This window comes from Leucoraja erinacea, chromosome 2 (assembly GCF_028641065.1).
Source record: "Leucoraja erinacea ecotype New England chromosome 2, Leri_hhj_1, whole genome shotgun sequence".
NCBI classification, from domain to species: Eukaryota; Metazoa; Chordata; class Chondrichthyes; order Rajiformes; family Rajidae; genus Leucoraja; species Leucoraja erinaceus.
This window is the reverse complement of record NC_073378.1, coordinates 136429390-136445449: the sequence shown is the minus strand read 5'-3', so window position 1 is coordinate 136445449 and position 16060 is coordinate 136429390. Positions and strand designations below refer to the sequence as shown.

Below are 16060 nucleotides of genomic sequence, written 5' to 3'. Positions count from 1 at the left end.
CGGCAAAGGGGGATTGAGAGGGACAGTGTGTCGGGGAGCCGGGGGAAGGGTGGGCAGAGACCCCACCATCAAATCTATTAAAAAAAGGTTTAGCTCGTTGGCCCATTCCTGTTGCTTTCACTCCCCAGGCCACTGGTCATCTTGTAGCCTGTAATGCTCTTTATACCACTCCACACATCCCTCATGTTGTTCTGCTGAAGTTTCAGCTCCAGCTTCCTCCTGTAGTCATCCTTGCTCTGTCTCAGTCTGGCCTTCAGGTCTTTCTGCATCCGTTTCACCTCCCCCATGTCACCATTCCTGAAGGCCCTCTTCTTCTGATTGAGAAGGGCCTTTATCTCACTGGTGACCCAGGGCTTGTTGTTGGGGAAACAGTGTACAGTCTCCTCAGTGACAACACAGAACTTTATGTATCTAGTAACACAGTCCGTGAGTTCATTAATATCCTCTCCTTGGGGACTAGAGAGTGCGCCCCAGTCTGTGAACCTCATACCAGCCCTGTAGACCACCTCTTTACTGACAGGGTTTGTACAATTGGAACAGCTATAAATTCAAGGACTTTTCAAGGTCCAAAAACCTCATTTTCAAGGATCCAGCAAACACTAATGGTTAATCAGTGACTTGTATATAAATTGCTATGTATTGGATGATTTGAATCAAAGTGCAACTCAAAGTTCCTTTGAAGTTATGAACCATTGATATAGCTCGAATTATTGCCAAATGCCCATTGGAATTTGGAGTTGAGACCTTGTTTTCTGTTGTGCTACTTGTGTGCTCTGATGTAGATACTGATTTTCAGGGAAATCTGAGAAGGTGATCAGTCAATCCATTAGTCCAGGTTGCACAGCACGACACTAAACTACATACTAATTACACACAAGATGGTTAACTTATCTATATTCGTACTTCAATAGAGTACTTCAAATGGTCCGTTTTCTCATCTGTTAGTTGTTCAATCTGAAATCATAATGGCAAACTTTGCTTTTCAACCCTTTACTGACCCTGTCTGCTTCAAATTCTCCACTATTGTCCCTGTACCCAAAAATACAAGGATTATTGGTCTTAATGACTACAGGCCTGTCGCACTGACCTCTGTTGTCATCAGGCATGAGACAGGAAAATACTGAAAATAGACTAAGAGAGATGGAGGTCTAGGAGGCATTGCCCCCTGGTAGGGTTCCAAGGCAATTGTACCTTGAAATGACAGTTTTCTTGCCTGTTTACCCTTAATTTATACTGTCATTGTTTTTTATTGTACCTTAAAATAACATATTTTACTTGCTTTTATAAAGAAATGTTGGTTTTATAAATTTTATGAACTCAAAAAAGAACTTAAGTAAAACAAATTCAAAACAAAACAATCAAGGTTAACCAACAAAATCATAAAGATTTATGCAACCACATTAATGGGAAGGATGGAACTGCTTTTTTTATTTCAAAATTACATTGAAACCATCAAATTCATAGCCGACAGCGAACTGACGTGTAAGTTCCCGCACTACCCAGTGTTGCAGTACTAATTTTTTATGTGCCGGAGCTGTCAAACAAGGGCGGCATTTCAGGTTTTGCTTGTGTGGGGGGGGGGGGAGCTAGTCTCCCAAGAGGGTCAAACAAGGTTATTGTCTATCCTCAATTCACCCTGACTCTCCCGCAGCTCTGGGCCTTCACACACACACACACACACACGCACTCCCACGCGCACGCACTTCCATGCGCGCGCACGCACTCCCACGCGCGCGCACACCCACGCGCGCACACTCACACACGCGCACTCACACGCGCACACTCCCATGCGCGTACACCCACGAGCACACTCCCACGCGCGCGCACACCCACGCGCGCACACTCACACACGCGCACTCACACGCGCACACTCCCATGCGCGTACACCCACGAGCACACTCCCACGCGCGCGCACACCCACGCACGCCCACCCACACACGCGCACACTCACACACACGCGCACACTCCCATGCGCGTACACCCACGAGCACACTCCCACGCGCGCGCACACCCACGCGCGCACACTCACACACGCGCACTCACACGCGCACACTCCCATGCGCGTACACCCACGAGCACACTCCCACGCGCGCGCACACCCACGCGCGCACACTCACACACGCGCACTCACACGCGCACACTCCCATGCGCGTACACCCACTCCCACACTCCCACGTGCACACTCCCACACTCACACTCCCACTCGCACACCCCCACACATACCCACTCCGCCGACCCTCGCCTCTCCACCGGCCACCAGCGGGCCAGAGCCATCATCTCACCAGAGTTCCAGGCTCAGCACGAGGCCCACAACCTCTACGATGCAGGCAACACGTGGTCTGACTCTGCTGGGTCCTAGTGCTCCTTCCCTCCCTCCGACAGGTAACATCGTTAGCAAACATATCTAACAATGTTTCCCGAATGTTATTAAAAATACACATTATAAACTTAATGAAAAAACTCCACATTACTCTGCATGAATTAATACTTTTATCATAAAAAGCTAATTTTCAAGGACTTTCCTGTGATAAATCCAAGGATTTTGAAAGGCCTTGAAAAACAGGGTTTCAAATTCCAGGACGTTCAAGGACCTTCTGGGGGCCTGCAATGACCTTGTGGTCACAGGCAGCCTCTGGACGATTGGCTTATACATGGGTAGGAGGTGAACCATGTTGTGGTCAGATATTCCCAGTGGCGGAAGGGCTAAGGAGCTGTATTGGAAGGAACTGCAGATACTGGTTTAAACTGTAGACACTAAATAGCAATGTTACAAGATTTTGAGATTTAAAAAATCAAGTCTGCAATTTATCCCATCAGATAAAGCATAACAATAAGTTTAATTTGACACCTAATTCACTTTCATATCTCAAGTAATAAAAAAGTTATGGCCATTTTCATATTCGGAAATTAGCATCTTGTTCCCTATTGATTTTCTATGGACATAACAAAAAAGCTATGATCGTGGACACTCAAAAGCCCATAACCTTCTTAAAAATTAAGAGAACTGAATGAAATTTTCAGTTATCATAGATTGAAGCATTCTGAAACAAATATAAATCAATCTTACTTGGATGACCTGAAATTAAAGCATATAATTAGTTAGTTACCCAATTGTAGCTAATTTCAAACTTCAATTACTAGATCTAAACATCTATCCATTTCTTAATAAATGATTAACATTTTTAAATAGCCCAAGTGTCCAAATAATATTCACAAATAATTCACAATAAAACATGATTTTTAAATCTCATTTACATCAATTTATAGGCCAAATGGAAGGAATTTAGTGTTCTATTGCTGTAAATTAAAGTCAATTTAAATCAGCTTTCTAGTGGGTTCCTGTGAACGCGCTGGTTTAGAACGTTCACATTGCGCTGGATTTGTGCCCTCAAGTGCCCAGAAAAATACTGCGGGATATAAAGAGCCCAAAATGAACTACTCGCTATAGAAAACTTTATATACAGGGCTATATACAAGCCCCATTTAATGTAAAAATAAGGTACATACCTTTAATTGTTTGCTTTATAAAACCCTGGGGCTGCGAGAGGTTGCGGATTGAGAGAGTGATTTTTAAACTACTATAACTATTATACAAGGCCATAAAAACTAATAATACCTTTTGCGATGGGGTCTTTCAGCAATTTTCCGTTAATGATTTACTAGGCTGAACATTTTCGATTGCAACAGCCTAGTAAAAATCGCGTTTTAAACCCGCCCCCTCTAAACAGCACCAAAATCGCGCACACGGGGTAGGGCAGATGCTCAGCCACGATTCAGGTAGGTTTTGTAACATACCTACACTAAAAGTTGGAGTAACTTGGCGGGACAGGCAGCAAATCTGGAGCGAAGGATTGGGTGACGATTCGGACCAAGAGAAGAGTCTCGATCCAAAACGTTACCCATTCCGTCGGTCCGTCCAGAGATGCTGCCTGTCCCGCTGAGTACTCCAGCATTTTCATATCCTTGGTGGGACAGTCAACAAACTGAGTGGAAGTGGGTAGGTAGCGTCCAAAGTCACGAGATTGCAATGAAAGCACTCGGGTGTTGTGTCTCCCGGTGACTGTGGGGATGATGTCACTCGTGCGCAGAAGGTTGGTGGACTGAGGAATGCAAACAGCCGCCACAATAACGTGTGACAATTCACTGGGCATATAGTATGGACGGAGACCCACAGCCATCAGTTCAATGTCTGGACTACACATGCGTTCCTTAACCGTGGGGATGTTGTACCATTTGTTGTTAATGAGGATAGCAAGTCCCCCACCTTTACACTGGTCACTCTCTCTGAAGTCCCTATTTGCCCGAACAGTCTGAAAGCCGTCCACACTTGCATTAGACTCAGGGATGTCTTTGTGCTTTTTGCGAACGCTCCACTCCTTCAACATCTGCAGTAGGATGCTGCAGATGTTCTACCAATCGGTGGTAGACAGTGCCACCTTCTTTGCTGCCGTGTGCTGGTGCAGCAGGACAAAGGCCGCTGACTCCAACAAGATTAACAAGCTCATCTGGAAGGATGGCTCTGTCCTGGGGGACGAGTTAGATTCATGGGAGGTGGTCTTTAGAGGGGAAAATGCTCCTCAAACTACTGAGCATCTTGGACAATTCAGTTCACTACTAGTCAACCAGAGAAGTACCATCAGCCACAGACTGGTTCAATCAAGATGCAGTACAGAACACCACAGGAGATCCTTTTTCCCTGTGGCTCCACCCCTTCTGTCATTGTGTACACTGACGTCCTACCTCCACCCCCCCCCCCCCACCCTACCCCCCATCCCCCCTCCCAAAATCTTTACACATCCCCAATCTTTTCCACTCATCACTTCAATTTCATGTTTCATGTGTCTTGTGTTTTATGACTGTTGGCAGATCAATTTCCCTCCAGGGATCAATAAAGTTCTATCGTATCGTGTCGTATGATAGTGTCAGTGTGCAGAGATCGCTGGCAGCATGGACTCGGCAGGCCGAAGGGCCTGTTATCTTGCTGTATCTCTAAACTAAACAGCAAGAGTCGATCTTCTAAAATCTCACATGATATCTTGTAATTATTTTCACGGGTTGGAGGAATAAGGGACAGTTGATTAATTTGTCACAAGAACAATTCTATGCAGAGGGAGAAAGACATCTGTTGAGCTTTACTTTTAGCATGCGAACAATGTTAAGAATTACTGTAAAGGATCATTTACATCATTAGTTTGCCCCAGATGCTGACTTCTATGCACCCATTACTGCCATCGTCTACACTTGTGCTAAAGGGAATCAAGATTAAGTGTCTGTCATTGTCCAGAGAGCCACATTTCTCACATGCTTGCAGCATGCGGACAGGGCAGTGTGATGCAAAGCTAGCTTGGAATGCTACTGTTTATGTTAGTTAAAATGCACAGTCGTCAATGTTTTGTATTAATCATCTGGAACGAGCTGACTGCTGGACAACCGTTCATTTGCTCAAAGATAGCTATCTTTCTGAACCTAATTTGGTCACATTGGGAAGAAATATTTAAATAACTACTAGACCAAGTGCAGACCCGTTGGGTCTGCTCCTCCAACGCAAGATTCCACCATTCACCCGTTCCCCCAAAGCAAGCCGTTCCCCCAATGCAATATTGCACCACTCACGCATAGTCCCAAACTGCGCAAGCGTGGCTCTTTTCTCCTCATCCCCCAGCAGTTCTTCCTCCTCCACCATCCCTAGAGAGGGAGGGTGGTAGAGAGGGTGGGAGTGTAGATAGGGAGGGGGCATCTCCCTCCTCCACACCCCCCCCCCCATCTCCCTCTACCACCCCACTCCCCACCTCATCTCCCTCCTCATTTCCCTCATCCTCCTTCCCTAACTCCCATTCCCTGCCCCAGATCGTAGAGCAGCACCAGGGCCTGGAACTCGGCCTGGTTCTCGTACTCGGCCCGGCCCTGGCTGTAGACTCCAGCCATCAGCTCGGCCGCCGCCTGGGCTCCAGTGGGCTCGTCCCTGACCCCGGACGCAGGCTCATCCTTGGTTCCAGCGGCGGCTGCTTTTTCGGCCCCAGTCACGGCCCCATCCCATGCCCCGGGCTCGGCTCTCACTCCAGCGCCAGCACCAACATCATCCTCCCCATTGGGTGTCGGCCGCCACGCGAGTGCGCTGGAGTGCCCCTCCCTCCCAGAGTGGCCCGTCCTGCCTTGCGAGTGCATTGTGACGTCACTCGGGTATGCTGGAATGCCCCTCCCTCCCGGAGTGTCCCGTCCTGGCTTGCGAGTCCATTGTGTCGTCACTTGGGGGGGGGGGGGGGGGTCGGTCGGAAATGGGTGAGTTTTCTGGCTTTTTAAAAAACTTTAAATGATTAAAAAGTCCAGAAATATAGGTGAACATTGAACCTGAGAAAGAAGAGAAATTGCTGTTTGGCTTTTCCTAGCTTAAGTATCAAACTATTTAGTTATAACATACAGTAGAACAGTACAGCACAGGAACACAATGTTTATGCTGAACTTGAAGTCAAGTTAAACTGACTCCTCTGCCTGCACATGATCCATATCCCTCTATCCCTTGAATATCCAAAAGCCTCAAACACCACTAAGGTGTCTGCTTCCACCACAAACTCGGGCAGTGTGTTCTGGGCACCCACTACCTTCTGTGTAAAAAAACTCTGCCACACAAATCTCCTTTAAACTTTGCCCCTCTCACCTTAAAGCTAAGCCCTTTGGTCTTTCACATTTCCACCCTGGGGAAAATGGTTCTGACTGTCTACCCTTTCTTTGCCTCATAACTTCTTTAACTAAAGCTAGACTAGATCACATCTAAGACAGTTGTGAAAGAAAAGAATTATAATTTACGTGACAACTTTCACAATGTCAAAATGTTTTAAAGAGTGACCAGTTTTGGAGAGGAGCAGGCACCAGTGGTGGGGGGAGGAGGAGGAGGGGATGGGACAGTGGGGGGGATGGGACAGTGGGGGGGAGCCTCGTCTGCTGACCTTCGGGTCGCCGACGCTTACTTCCCCCCCTCCCCCTCTCCACCACCTCCTCCTTCTCCCCTAGAGCCTCCAACATACTCCATCTCGGAAGCAACAGCAGGTGAGAGGGAAAGGGGGCCCATGGTGACCGAGAGGGCACACAGAAACGCAAAGTGCTTGAGTAACTCGGCCAACTGAATCAGTTTGAGGGAGGGTCCCAAGGTCATCTATCCATATTCTCCAGGGATCCTGACCCACTGAATTACTCCAGCTCTTTGTGTCCTTTCGGTGGGTTAAGAAGGGCTTGCTGGTGCACTTTGTGAGTTGAGACTGCAGTCTGATGCTAGGGCTTTAAACGGCCGTGGAGACGGTGGGAGCAGCGGATGAGTCTGCGGGTCCATCCACTATGTCCGACATCTGATATAAGGAGGGTCGTTAAAACGAGTGTTTACTGTATTGTCTTTGCATAGCAGCTAAAAGAGAAGATTGAGAGCATGGTCTTTCATGATGGAGTGACATGACCGTAAAGCACGCTCGCCACTCACAACGCCATCTGTGGCCACTCAGGGAATCTCAACTGAGCTCTCGTAATTTTGTCCAGATTACAGGGTGGTCCATCAATTGCTGGAAAATCGGTGTTCAACCTGGACCTTAAAAATAACCCAACTCCAAATATTTTGAGTGGATACATCTTTATTGGTGGTTACCAAGAATTAAGGGCCTGTACCACTTTCACGCCCTACCTAATTCACGACCTTTTTTACTCGTGGACGTTTTTCATCATGTTGAAAAAACGCCCCGACCTACTTGTTGTCACGAGTAGCTACGACTAGCATCACGACCTACTTACGACCTCGTGACGACCATGCTGCGCGTCAAGGGCAAACTCGGCAGAGATCGTGAATTAGGTTGTGAAAGTGGGACAGGCCCTTTACAGGATTGGGGAATGAAGGGCATAGGTTTAAGATGAGAGGGGAGAGATTAAATAGAACCAGTGGGGCCATTTGTTCACATGGGCACATGGAATAAGATGCCAGAGGAAGTCGTTAAGGCAGGTACAATAACAACAATTAAAAGACATCTGGGTATGTACATGGACAGGAAAAATTTAAGAAAATATGGGCCAAACATGGGTATATGATACCATCTTAGATGGGCATATTGACCAGCGTGGATGAGTTGTTTCCATGCTGTACATCAAAGATTCAGAAAAGGTATCCCCAAATGAATATCTTGATGCATTGCTGATACAAACAGAAGTGGAAAGTCAAGTTAGGAAAGACATAATCCTTAATGGATTTATTTATGGCAACAATAAAACTTTTAGCTGTAATGCAGGACACCGGAGGCTTGACACAAGTGATACTTATATGATGGATTGGAAAGTTTTATCAGATAAAAGATGGCCAGTGTATTAATATCTAAAAAGGTCATCAGCATAACTAACAGCATCATTTAAAAGCATTTAGTGGTGCCTCATTGCCTGCTCCAGACACATTAGAGCAACACTTATTGCTCTCATTAACGTGAAAATATTTCCACATTGGAATTTAGAGATATGGTTAATGTCAGTGGCAAGAAGGTCATCAGATAATGTTCAAAATAAATGTTAGCTGAACGAGGGAGGTTGCACACAAACCATTCATCTTCACACTGTCTCAATGAACTGAACTGTATTAATTCTTTATCGATTATTCAAACCTGTTGAAAATATCTTTTACTGAGCTTTCCATCAAGTCGGCACATAAATGGTAATTTAATTTTACAATTCCCACCAGAAATTACTTAAATTGCAGAGACTGCCATTCCTTCAAGATCTCATCAGGGACAAACTTAGCCTCTTGAGGGATCACAATTTTCCTCAATGCCGTCCGTATCCTTAGTGACCTAGACAAAAAGCTTTTTTGGAATTCTATCCACAAACAGGTCTGCCTTTCTTTAGTTTCGAATGCTTCTGAACACCTACTTTTCTGATCATGCGTTGCTCTTCCTTCCAAATACCCATCCGCAATTCTTGCTACATTTTGTACAAGAGTGAATACAGGCCCACCACGGATTTTCCAGCAACTGGTGGTCAGGACAACATTATGAGAGTTCACTTGAAAACCCCCCCACCCCCCACCCCCCCCCCCCCCCCCCCCCACGCCCACAAGTGCCCCGAAACTGTGGCGCCAACATCGGGTGAAGCAGCCAAACTCAACCTCACCGGGACTTCTGTGGCCTGTTTTTGCTCTGTACTGTTTTATGTTCTGTGCATCTTGCACTCAATCAAAATACAAAAATTAGGCTGATTACTGAGGATCCCAATAGCTGGAAATTAAAACCAGTGTTTGCACAGATTCTTTGGTCTGCTATTAGCTTTTCACCTGCTTCTGCAATCCCATCCCATATCAGAAAAATACATTTCAATGGTTTACCTCAAGGAAAAAAAAAATCATAGTCCTACAATAATAAACACAGGAGATGGCTGGAGGCCCACAAGAGCCTGGAACTTGCCTTGAACAGGCACCGCTCATAAGAACTGGAGCGTGGACTTTAAAAATGGCACCAAAACATGGCGCCTCTTGCATGCGGCCTTAGTAGACTATTTCTGTATACTTGCTAATCGGGGATCGGGGGTATGGAAATACTCTACTGGAATGTCTGCAAGGTAAGGAATTTCACTTCGCACACGTGACAATGAAAGCACCATTCAACAGAAATCTTTGTTAAAAGAAGCACAGCAGAGTACTCACAAGTCAATGGATCTGGATAAAATGGCAGACAGGGTCAGAAGAATGCAGCCAAACGGTCCAATCTCAAACTATAATACAGATCAAGGAAAATAAAAACAACAAACTTCATCTTTCTGCTTTTGAAACCACACACATCAGCTCACATGCTTTGACAAAACAGATCTATAACTATAGATATAAACTACCCAAGCAAAATACGAGGTGCTGTTCCTCAAATTTGCGCTGGGCCTCACTCTGATAATGGAGGAGGCCTAGGACAGAAAGATCAGAATGGGAATGGGAGGGGGCCTGATCAACTCATCAACTCCCTGTTCAAGTCGTCTCTTCCCACCCAAACCACCCCCTCCCCAGGTACTTTCACTTGCAACCGCAGGAGATGCTACATCTGTCCCTGTACCTCCCCCCTCGACTCCAGGGAAAGTCTTTTCAGGTGAGGCAGAGGTTCACATGCGCCTCCTCCAACCTCATCTACTGTATCCGCTGTTCCAGGTATCAACTCCTGTATATCATCTCGCTGAATACCTCCGCTCAGTCCGCCTTAACCTACCTGATCTCCTGATTGCTCAACACTTTAACTCTCCCTCCCATTCCCAATCTGACCTTTCTGTCCTGGGCCTCCTCCATTGCCAGAGTGAGGCTCAGCGCAAATTGGAGGAACAGCACCTCATATTTCGCTTGGGCAGCTTACACCCCAGCGGTATGAACATTAACTTCTCTAATTTCAAATAGCCCTTGCTTTTCCTCTCTCTCCATCCCCTCCCCCTACCCAATTCTCCCACCAGTCTTACTGTCTCCGACTAGATTCGATCTCTTTCCCGCCCACTCCCCTGACATCAGTCTGAAGAAGGGTCTCGACCCGAAACGTTACCCATTCCTTCTCCCCAGAGATGCTGCCTGACCTGTTGAGTTACTCCAGCATTTTGTGCCCACATTCCCTTTAACATATTCCCCATCACATATATATCCAGTTCAACTGAGCGGTGGGTGTGTGGAACAAACTGCCAGAGGTGGACAAAAGTGCTGGAGAAACTCAGCGGGTGCGGCAGCATCTATGGAGCGAAGGAAATAGACAACGTTTCGGGCCGAAACCCTTCTCCAGAGGAGGTAGTTGAGGCAGGTACTAGCAGAGTCTAGCCAAGTAGAATGCCTGATATTGCACTGAAAATTTAATGCTACTCCATCCAACCTGAGTTCCATCTCTGAGCAGAAGAGGCCACGGAACAATTGGAAGCTTTAAAACGTCTCATGGCAGAGTGGTAAATAGGACATATGGTAAGCTTATTTTAGTCAGGAAGTCACGATGCAGAATGGGAACTTTGGTTAGACCCACATTGGAACATTGAGTGAAGTTCTGGTCATCCAATTACAGGGAGGTTGTGGAAGCTTTATAAAGGGTGGATATGAGATTTACCAGAATACTGCCAAGATGCAAGGACAAATTTGGTTTGTTTTTTCTAGAATGCCAGAGGTTGAAAGGAGACCTGAAAGAAGTACTGTATATAAAATCATGAGAGGTAGAGTCAGAACCTTTTTACCAGGGTGGTAATGTCAAAGATTAGAGAGCATGGCATTAAAGTGAAAGGGACAAAGTTTAAAGGAGATGTGCAGGGCAATTTTTTTTACATAGTTAGTAGCGTCAGTAACATGGCGACTCTTTGTATACTGCCCCAGAGTAATCTACTATTCTTACACTATAATCGTTGCACTCTTGTACTCTTACACAGTAAGAAGTACTGAATTGTATGCAAAATAAGGAATTTAACTGAACATTTATTAACAATAAAGTACCATTGAACCAGTGGGTGCCTGTAACACGCTGCCAGGAGTGGTGGTGGAGGCAAATACGACACTGGTGTTTAAGAGGCTTTCAGATAGGCACATGAATATGAAAGGAATGGAGCAGTCTGGATCAAGTATAGGCAGAAATTAGTTTATCTTTGCATTATGTTCGACACAGACATTATGGGCTCAAGAGCCTGTCCCTGTGCTGTACTGTTCTGTGATACGACAAAGACTGTTTCAATGGTCAATGGCGACAAACCAACGATAAAATAATCACAGTAACAAAAAGAGCACACATTTCGTGATGTAGGGAATTGAATTTCCAATTCAAGGGGAACCCTTGGGAAAAGATTTTGCATCATAAGCCATAGGAGCAGAAGTACGCCATTCGGCCCATTGAATCACGACTGATCTCTTTCCCTCTCAACCCCATTCTCCTGCCTTCACCCATAACTCCCGACACCTTGACTAATCAAGTATCTGTCAATCTCTGTCTTAAAAATACCCCACGACTTGTCCTCCATAGCCGTCTGTGGTTCTACAATTCACCACCCTCTGACAAAAGAAATTCCCTATCTCCTTTCTAAAGGTACGTCCTTTTATTCTGAGGCTGTGGCCTCTGGTCCTAGACTCACCCACCAGTGGAAACATCCTCTCCACATCCACTCTACCCAGGCCTTTCACCATTTGTTTTAATCATTTAAGTATTTAGCAGGGGTAAAGGTCAAGGTTTGGGATTTTATTCAACAGTTTATTTGGCAAAAGGCTGCATTCTGTGCCGCAGGTTTAAAGTAGATTTGAGTTGGAAACATTTTTTTTCTGCAAAGTTCCTTGTGAAAATAAAAACAGGCAAAATAATCATGCAAGCCACATAACACCCAGCTTAATGTTGATGACAGGACAGGAACATCAAGACAGCACACACACAGTGGGGTCTGTGCTCCACAATAAACATGACACACATCAATACGAGACCTTGGCTCATGTAGTGTTTACTCCAAGCAGTGTGCTAGGTAATTTGATGCAATCACACTGACCAATATTGTCTGTGCCGTGTGAGGGAACAGCATTCTTCCAGGAATAACTGCATGCTTCTGTAATGCCCACTTGATGCATCTCTTACTGTGCCAGCAGTACAACCAACTCATTAAATGCCAGCAAAAACACTTCAACCAGAAACAAATGTCATTGATGATGGAAAATGCTCCGCAGAACCCACTGTGGTATTGGTATTGATGTGTGCCATGTCTATTGTGGAGCACAGGCCCCACTGCATCGCCCTCATCAACATTAAACTAGGTGCTATGCAGTTTGCATGATTATTTTGCCAGCTTGTTTTAAGGAAGTTCTGCAGAGAAGGGGCAGCACAGCGGTAGAGTTGCTGCCTTACAGCCCCAGAGACCCGGGTTCCATCCTGACTATGGGTGGTGTCTGTACGGAGTTTGCACATTCCCCTTAATACTGCGCGGGTTTTCTCCACTTCGAAGTCGCGCAGGTTTGTAAGTTAATTGGCTTTGGTAAAATTGTAAATTGTCCCTAGTGTGTAGGATAGTGCTAGTGTACGGGATGATCGCTGGTCAGCACAGACTCAGTGAGCCGAAGGAGTTCTTTCTGAGGTGTATCTCTGAAGTCTAAAGACTAAAAGATGTTTCCAATTAAAGGCACGTCAAAGTCTGTAACTCTAAAGGCAGCCATTTGCAAATAAACCATCAAATAAATTCCAAGCCTACCTCGAGAAATGAAAATCTAACGACAATGCGACAAAGCAAAATGCCCTTATAAGTTTACAGAGCAAAGGGCAAACAACTGAGGGATGGGTTGCCAAAGGCAATTCAGGAAAAGAGAGCAGCAGATATGCTTATTATTGTCACGTGAACCGAGGTACAGTTAAAAGCTTTTTGTTGTGTGCTATCCAGTCAGTGGAAACTATACATGATTACAATCAAGGTGTCCACAGTGTACTCATAACATTCAGTGCAAGATAAAGTCCAGTAAAATCCATTAAAGAAATTTGAAGGTCTCCGATAAGGTAGATGGGACGTCAGAACCAACGTTCTCCAGTTGGTTGAGAGAATTCCAGATCTTGGGGGATCATGGGCACAGCCTGTAAGCATGAGTTGAAGTGAATGGGAGACTCAGCATTGGAAGACCAAAGTTTAGTCTAGTTTCGTTCAGAGATACAGCGTGAAAACAGGCCCTTCGTCCTACTAAGTCCACACCAACGAGTGATCACCCGTACACTAGTTCAATCTTACACACGAGGGAAAATTTCCGGAAGTCAATTAGCCTATGTCTTTGGATTGTGGTAGGAAACCAGAGAAATCCCATACGGTCACAGGGAGAAGTTGCAAACTCCGTACAGAGAGCACCTGAGGTCAGGATCGAACCCTGGTCTCTGGCGCTGTGAGTTAGCAACTCTACCGCCGCGCAACGGTGAGGTCTGTGCGTTGTTGGGATGATGGAGCGAGGCTTTAGAGAATCCTGAAAGCCATTGGTAGCCTGGAAACTGATATAGGCAGGGATCCTGGGTGAGTGATACCTGATGAGGCTGGGTTATAGGCAGCAATTATATAAGCTCAAGTTTCTAAAAGCTTTGTCAGCCCCTACAAGGCACCCTAAACTTGAAATCATCTCTTACATACCACATTGAATGAATGTTGGGCAATTCTAGCAATTATTTGGATTTAATTTAAAGTGCTCAGGAAGGCAAATCAAAAAGAGACAGTTCAAACCTGGCCAACATTTTGCTGTAGAAAAGTGGTCAGATCTTTGAAGTTTGTCAGCGTATTCAGTATAATCTGAAAGGGAACAAATACCACATTACTTCAATAAAATAAGTTAGGAATGGTGAGAAAAAAGCTTTCCAAATAGTTGTGATCAATCACACTCTTGAGTGATTAAATATAACACAGTATATTACCAATTTTAGTAACAGAATCTTTTACTGACAGTCTGCAAATGCCAGGTGTTCAACATTGGTCTGTTCACAAGCTAGTTCCATTTTACAACCTTGGGATGTAATTCAAAATACTTAATCAGCACCAAAATCTATCTGGGGAGAGGTGGTGGGGCCTGGATAGAGTGAATGTGGAGTGGATGTTTCCACTAGTGAGAGAGAGGAGGAGCAAAGGCCATGGCCTCCGAATAAAAGGACGTACCTTTAGAAAGGAGATGAGGATGAATTTCTTTAGCGAGAAGGTGGTGAATCTATGGAATTCATTGCCACAGATGGATGTGGAGCCTGTCAATGGGCATTTTTAAGGCGGAGATTAACAGATTCCCAATTTGAAAGGTTGTCAGTGGTTATGGGGAGAAGGCAGCAGAACGGGGTTGAGAGGGAATGATAGATCAGCCACGGTTGAATGGTGGAATAGATTTGATGGGTCAAATGGCCTAATTCTCTTCCTAGAACTTATGAATTTATGATCCAGGAGGTTCAGACGAGGAAACTGCAGATGCTGGTTTACAAATGAGGACAGAAAGTGCTGAGTAGTTCAACGGGTCAGGCAACATCTCAGAACATGCATATGTGACGTTTCAGATCGGGGACCCTTCTTCCAATGTTTAAATGAAGCCTGTGTTTCACATCGGATCCAAATGACAATAACCCTGCCGACCTCAATACTGCTTTGGAGCGCCAGCTTTGAGCTCAGATCTCTAGATTGGGATAGCCACCTGACCACCTGGCTTTAAGGAGTGAGATGGCCACCCTAAAATAGAGTCACACAACACGGAAACAGGCCCTTCCGCCCAACGCTGCCCCATCTATACTAGTCCCACCCGCCCGTGATTGGTGCGCATCCCTCTATGAACCTTTCCTGGCCATGTACCTATCCAATGTCTTTCAAATGGTATTAGAGTAACTGCCTCAACTACCTCCTCTGGCAGCTTGTTCGATACACCCACCACCCTCTGTGTGAAAAAGTTGCCCCTCAGATTCCTATTAAAACTTAAACCCTCTCCACTTAAACCTATGCCCTCTGGTTCTTGATTCTCCTACTCAGGGTAAAAGACTCTGTGCAATTATTCTACCTATTTCCTTCATGATCTGATAAATCTCTAAAAGATCACCACTAAAAGGGAACAGTGAGATGTGCGTCCAGCCCCGGGCAGGTGTGATTTCTGGTAGCGGGTACAGTCAGCATGGTCACTATTGAACATGCTTTTACCACCCTCACACATGGCAATGCCTTTCCTTCAGAAAAATATTTAAATCTGCAAAGGAGACATACCGTTTCGACAGTCCCATCAGCTTTATATTTTCCTGCTGGGGTAAACTGTTGTCTTCCTGTTGACCTGGAACACAAGGTTATATATGTAAACTAGCATGCAGTGGGCAACTATTCTTGTATGGGGATTGGTATACAGTTGGCGATAGCCACCTCATTCAAACGGACCCGCACACACACACAGCCACAATCACACACACACATTCAAATAGAGCCACATACAAGCACACACATCAATTTACACGGCGCCATATACACCAATAAAGAGCCACATGCACACACACACCCTCCCATTCTCACAAATCGACATACACACATAAGCTCATTCACACAAAGAGTGACATAAACACACGCCCATTCATACAGAGCCACATTCACACACCATCCCATT

At 45.5% G+C, this 16060-nt stretch overlaps 1 protein-coding gene across 1 annotated transcript in view; it reads right to left on the bottom strand.

The window, feature by feature from the left end:
• mindy4 (MINDY lysine 48 deubiquitinase 4) overlaps window positions 1–16060 on the bottom strand; it is a 210121-nt gene that overhangs the window by 64824 nt on the left and 129237 nt on the right. The window contains exons 11-13 of the mRNA XM_055649066.1: window positions 15673–15736; window positions 14173–14238; window positions 9659–9726 (exon numbers count right to left, since the gene is read on the bottom strand). Of these exons, the coding sequence (XP_055505041.1) occupies window positions 9659–9726; window positions 14173–14238; window positions 15673–15736 (198 nt within the window). The remainder of the gene's footprint in view (window positions 1–9658; window positions 9727–14172; window positions 14239–15672; window positions 15737–16060) is intronic.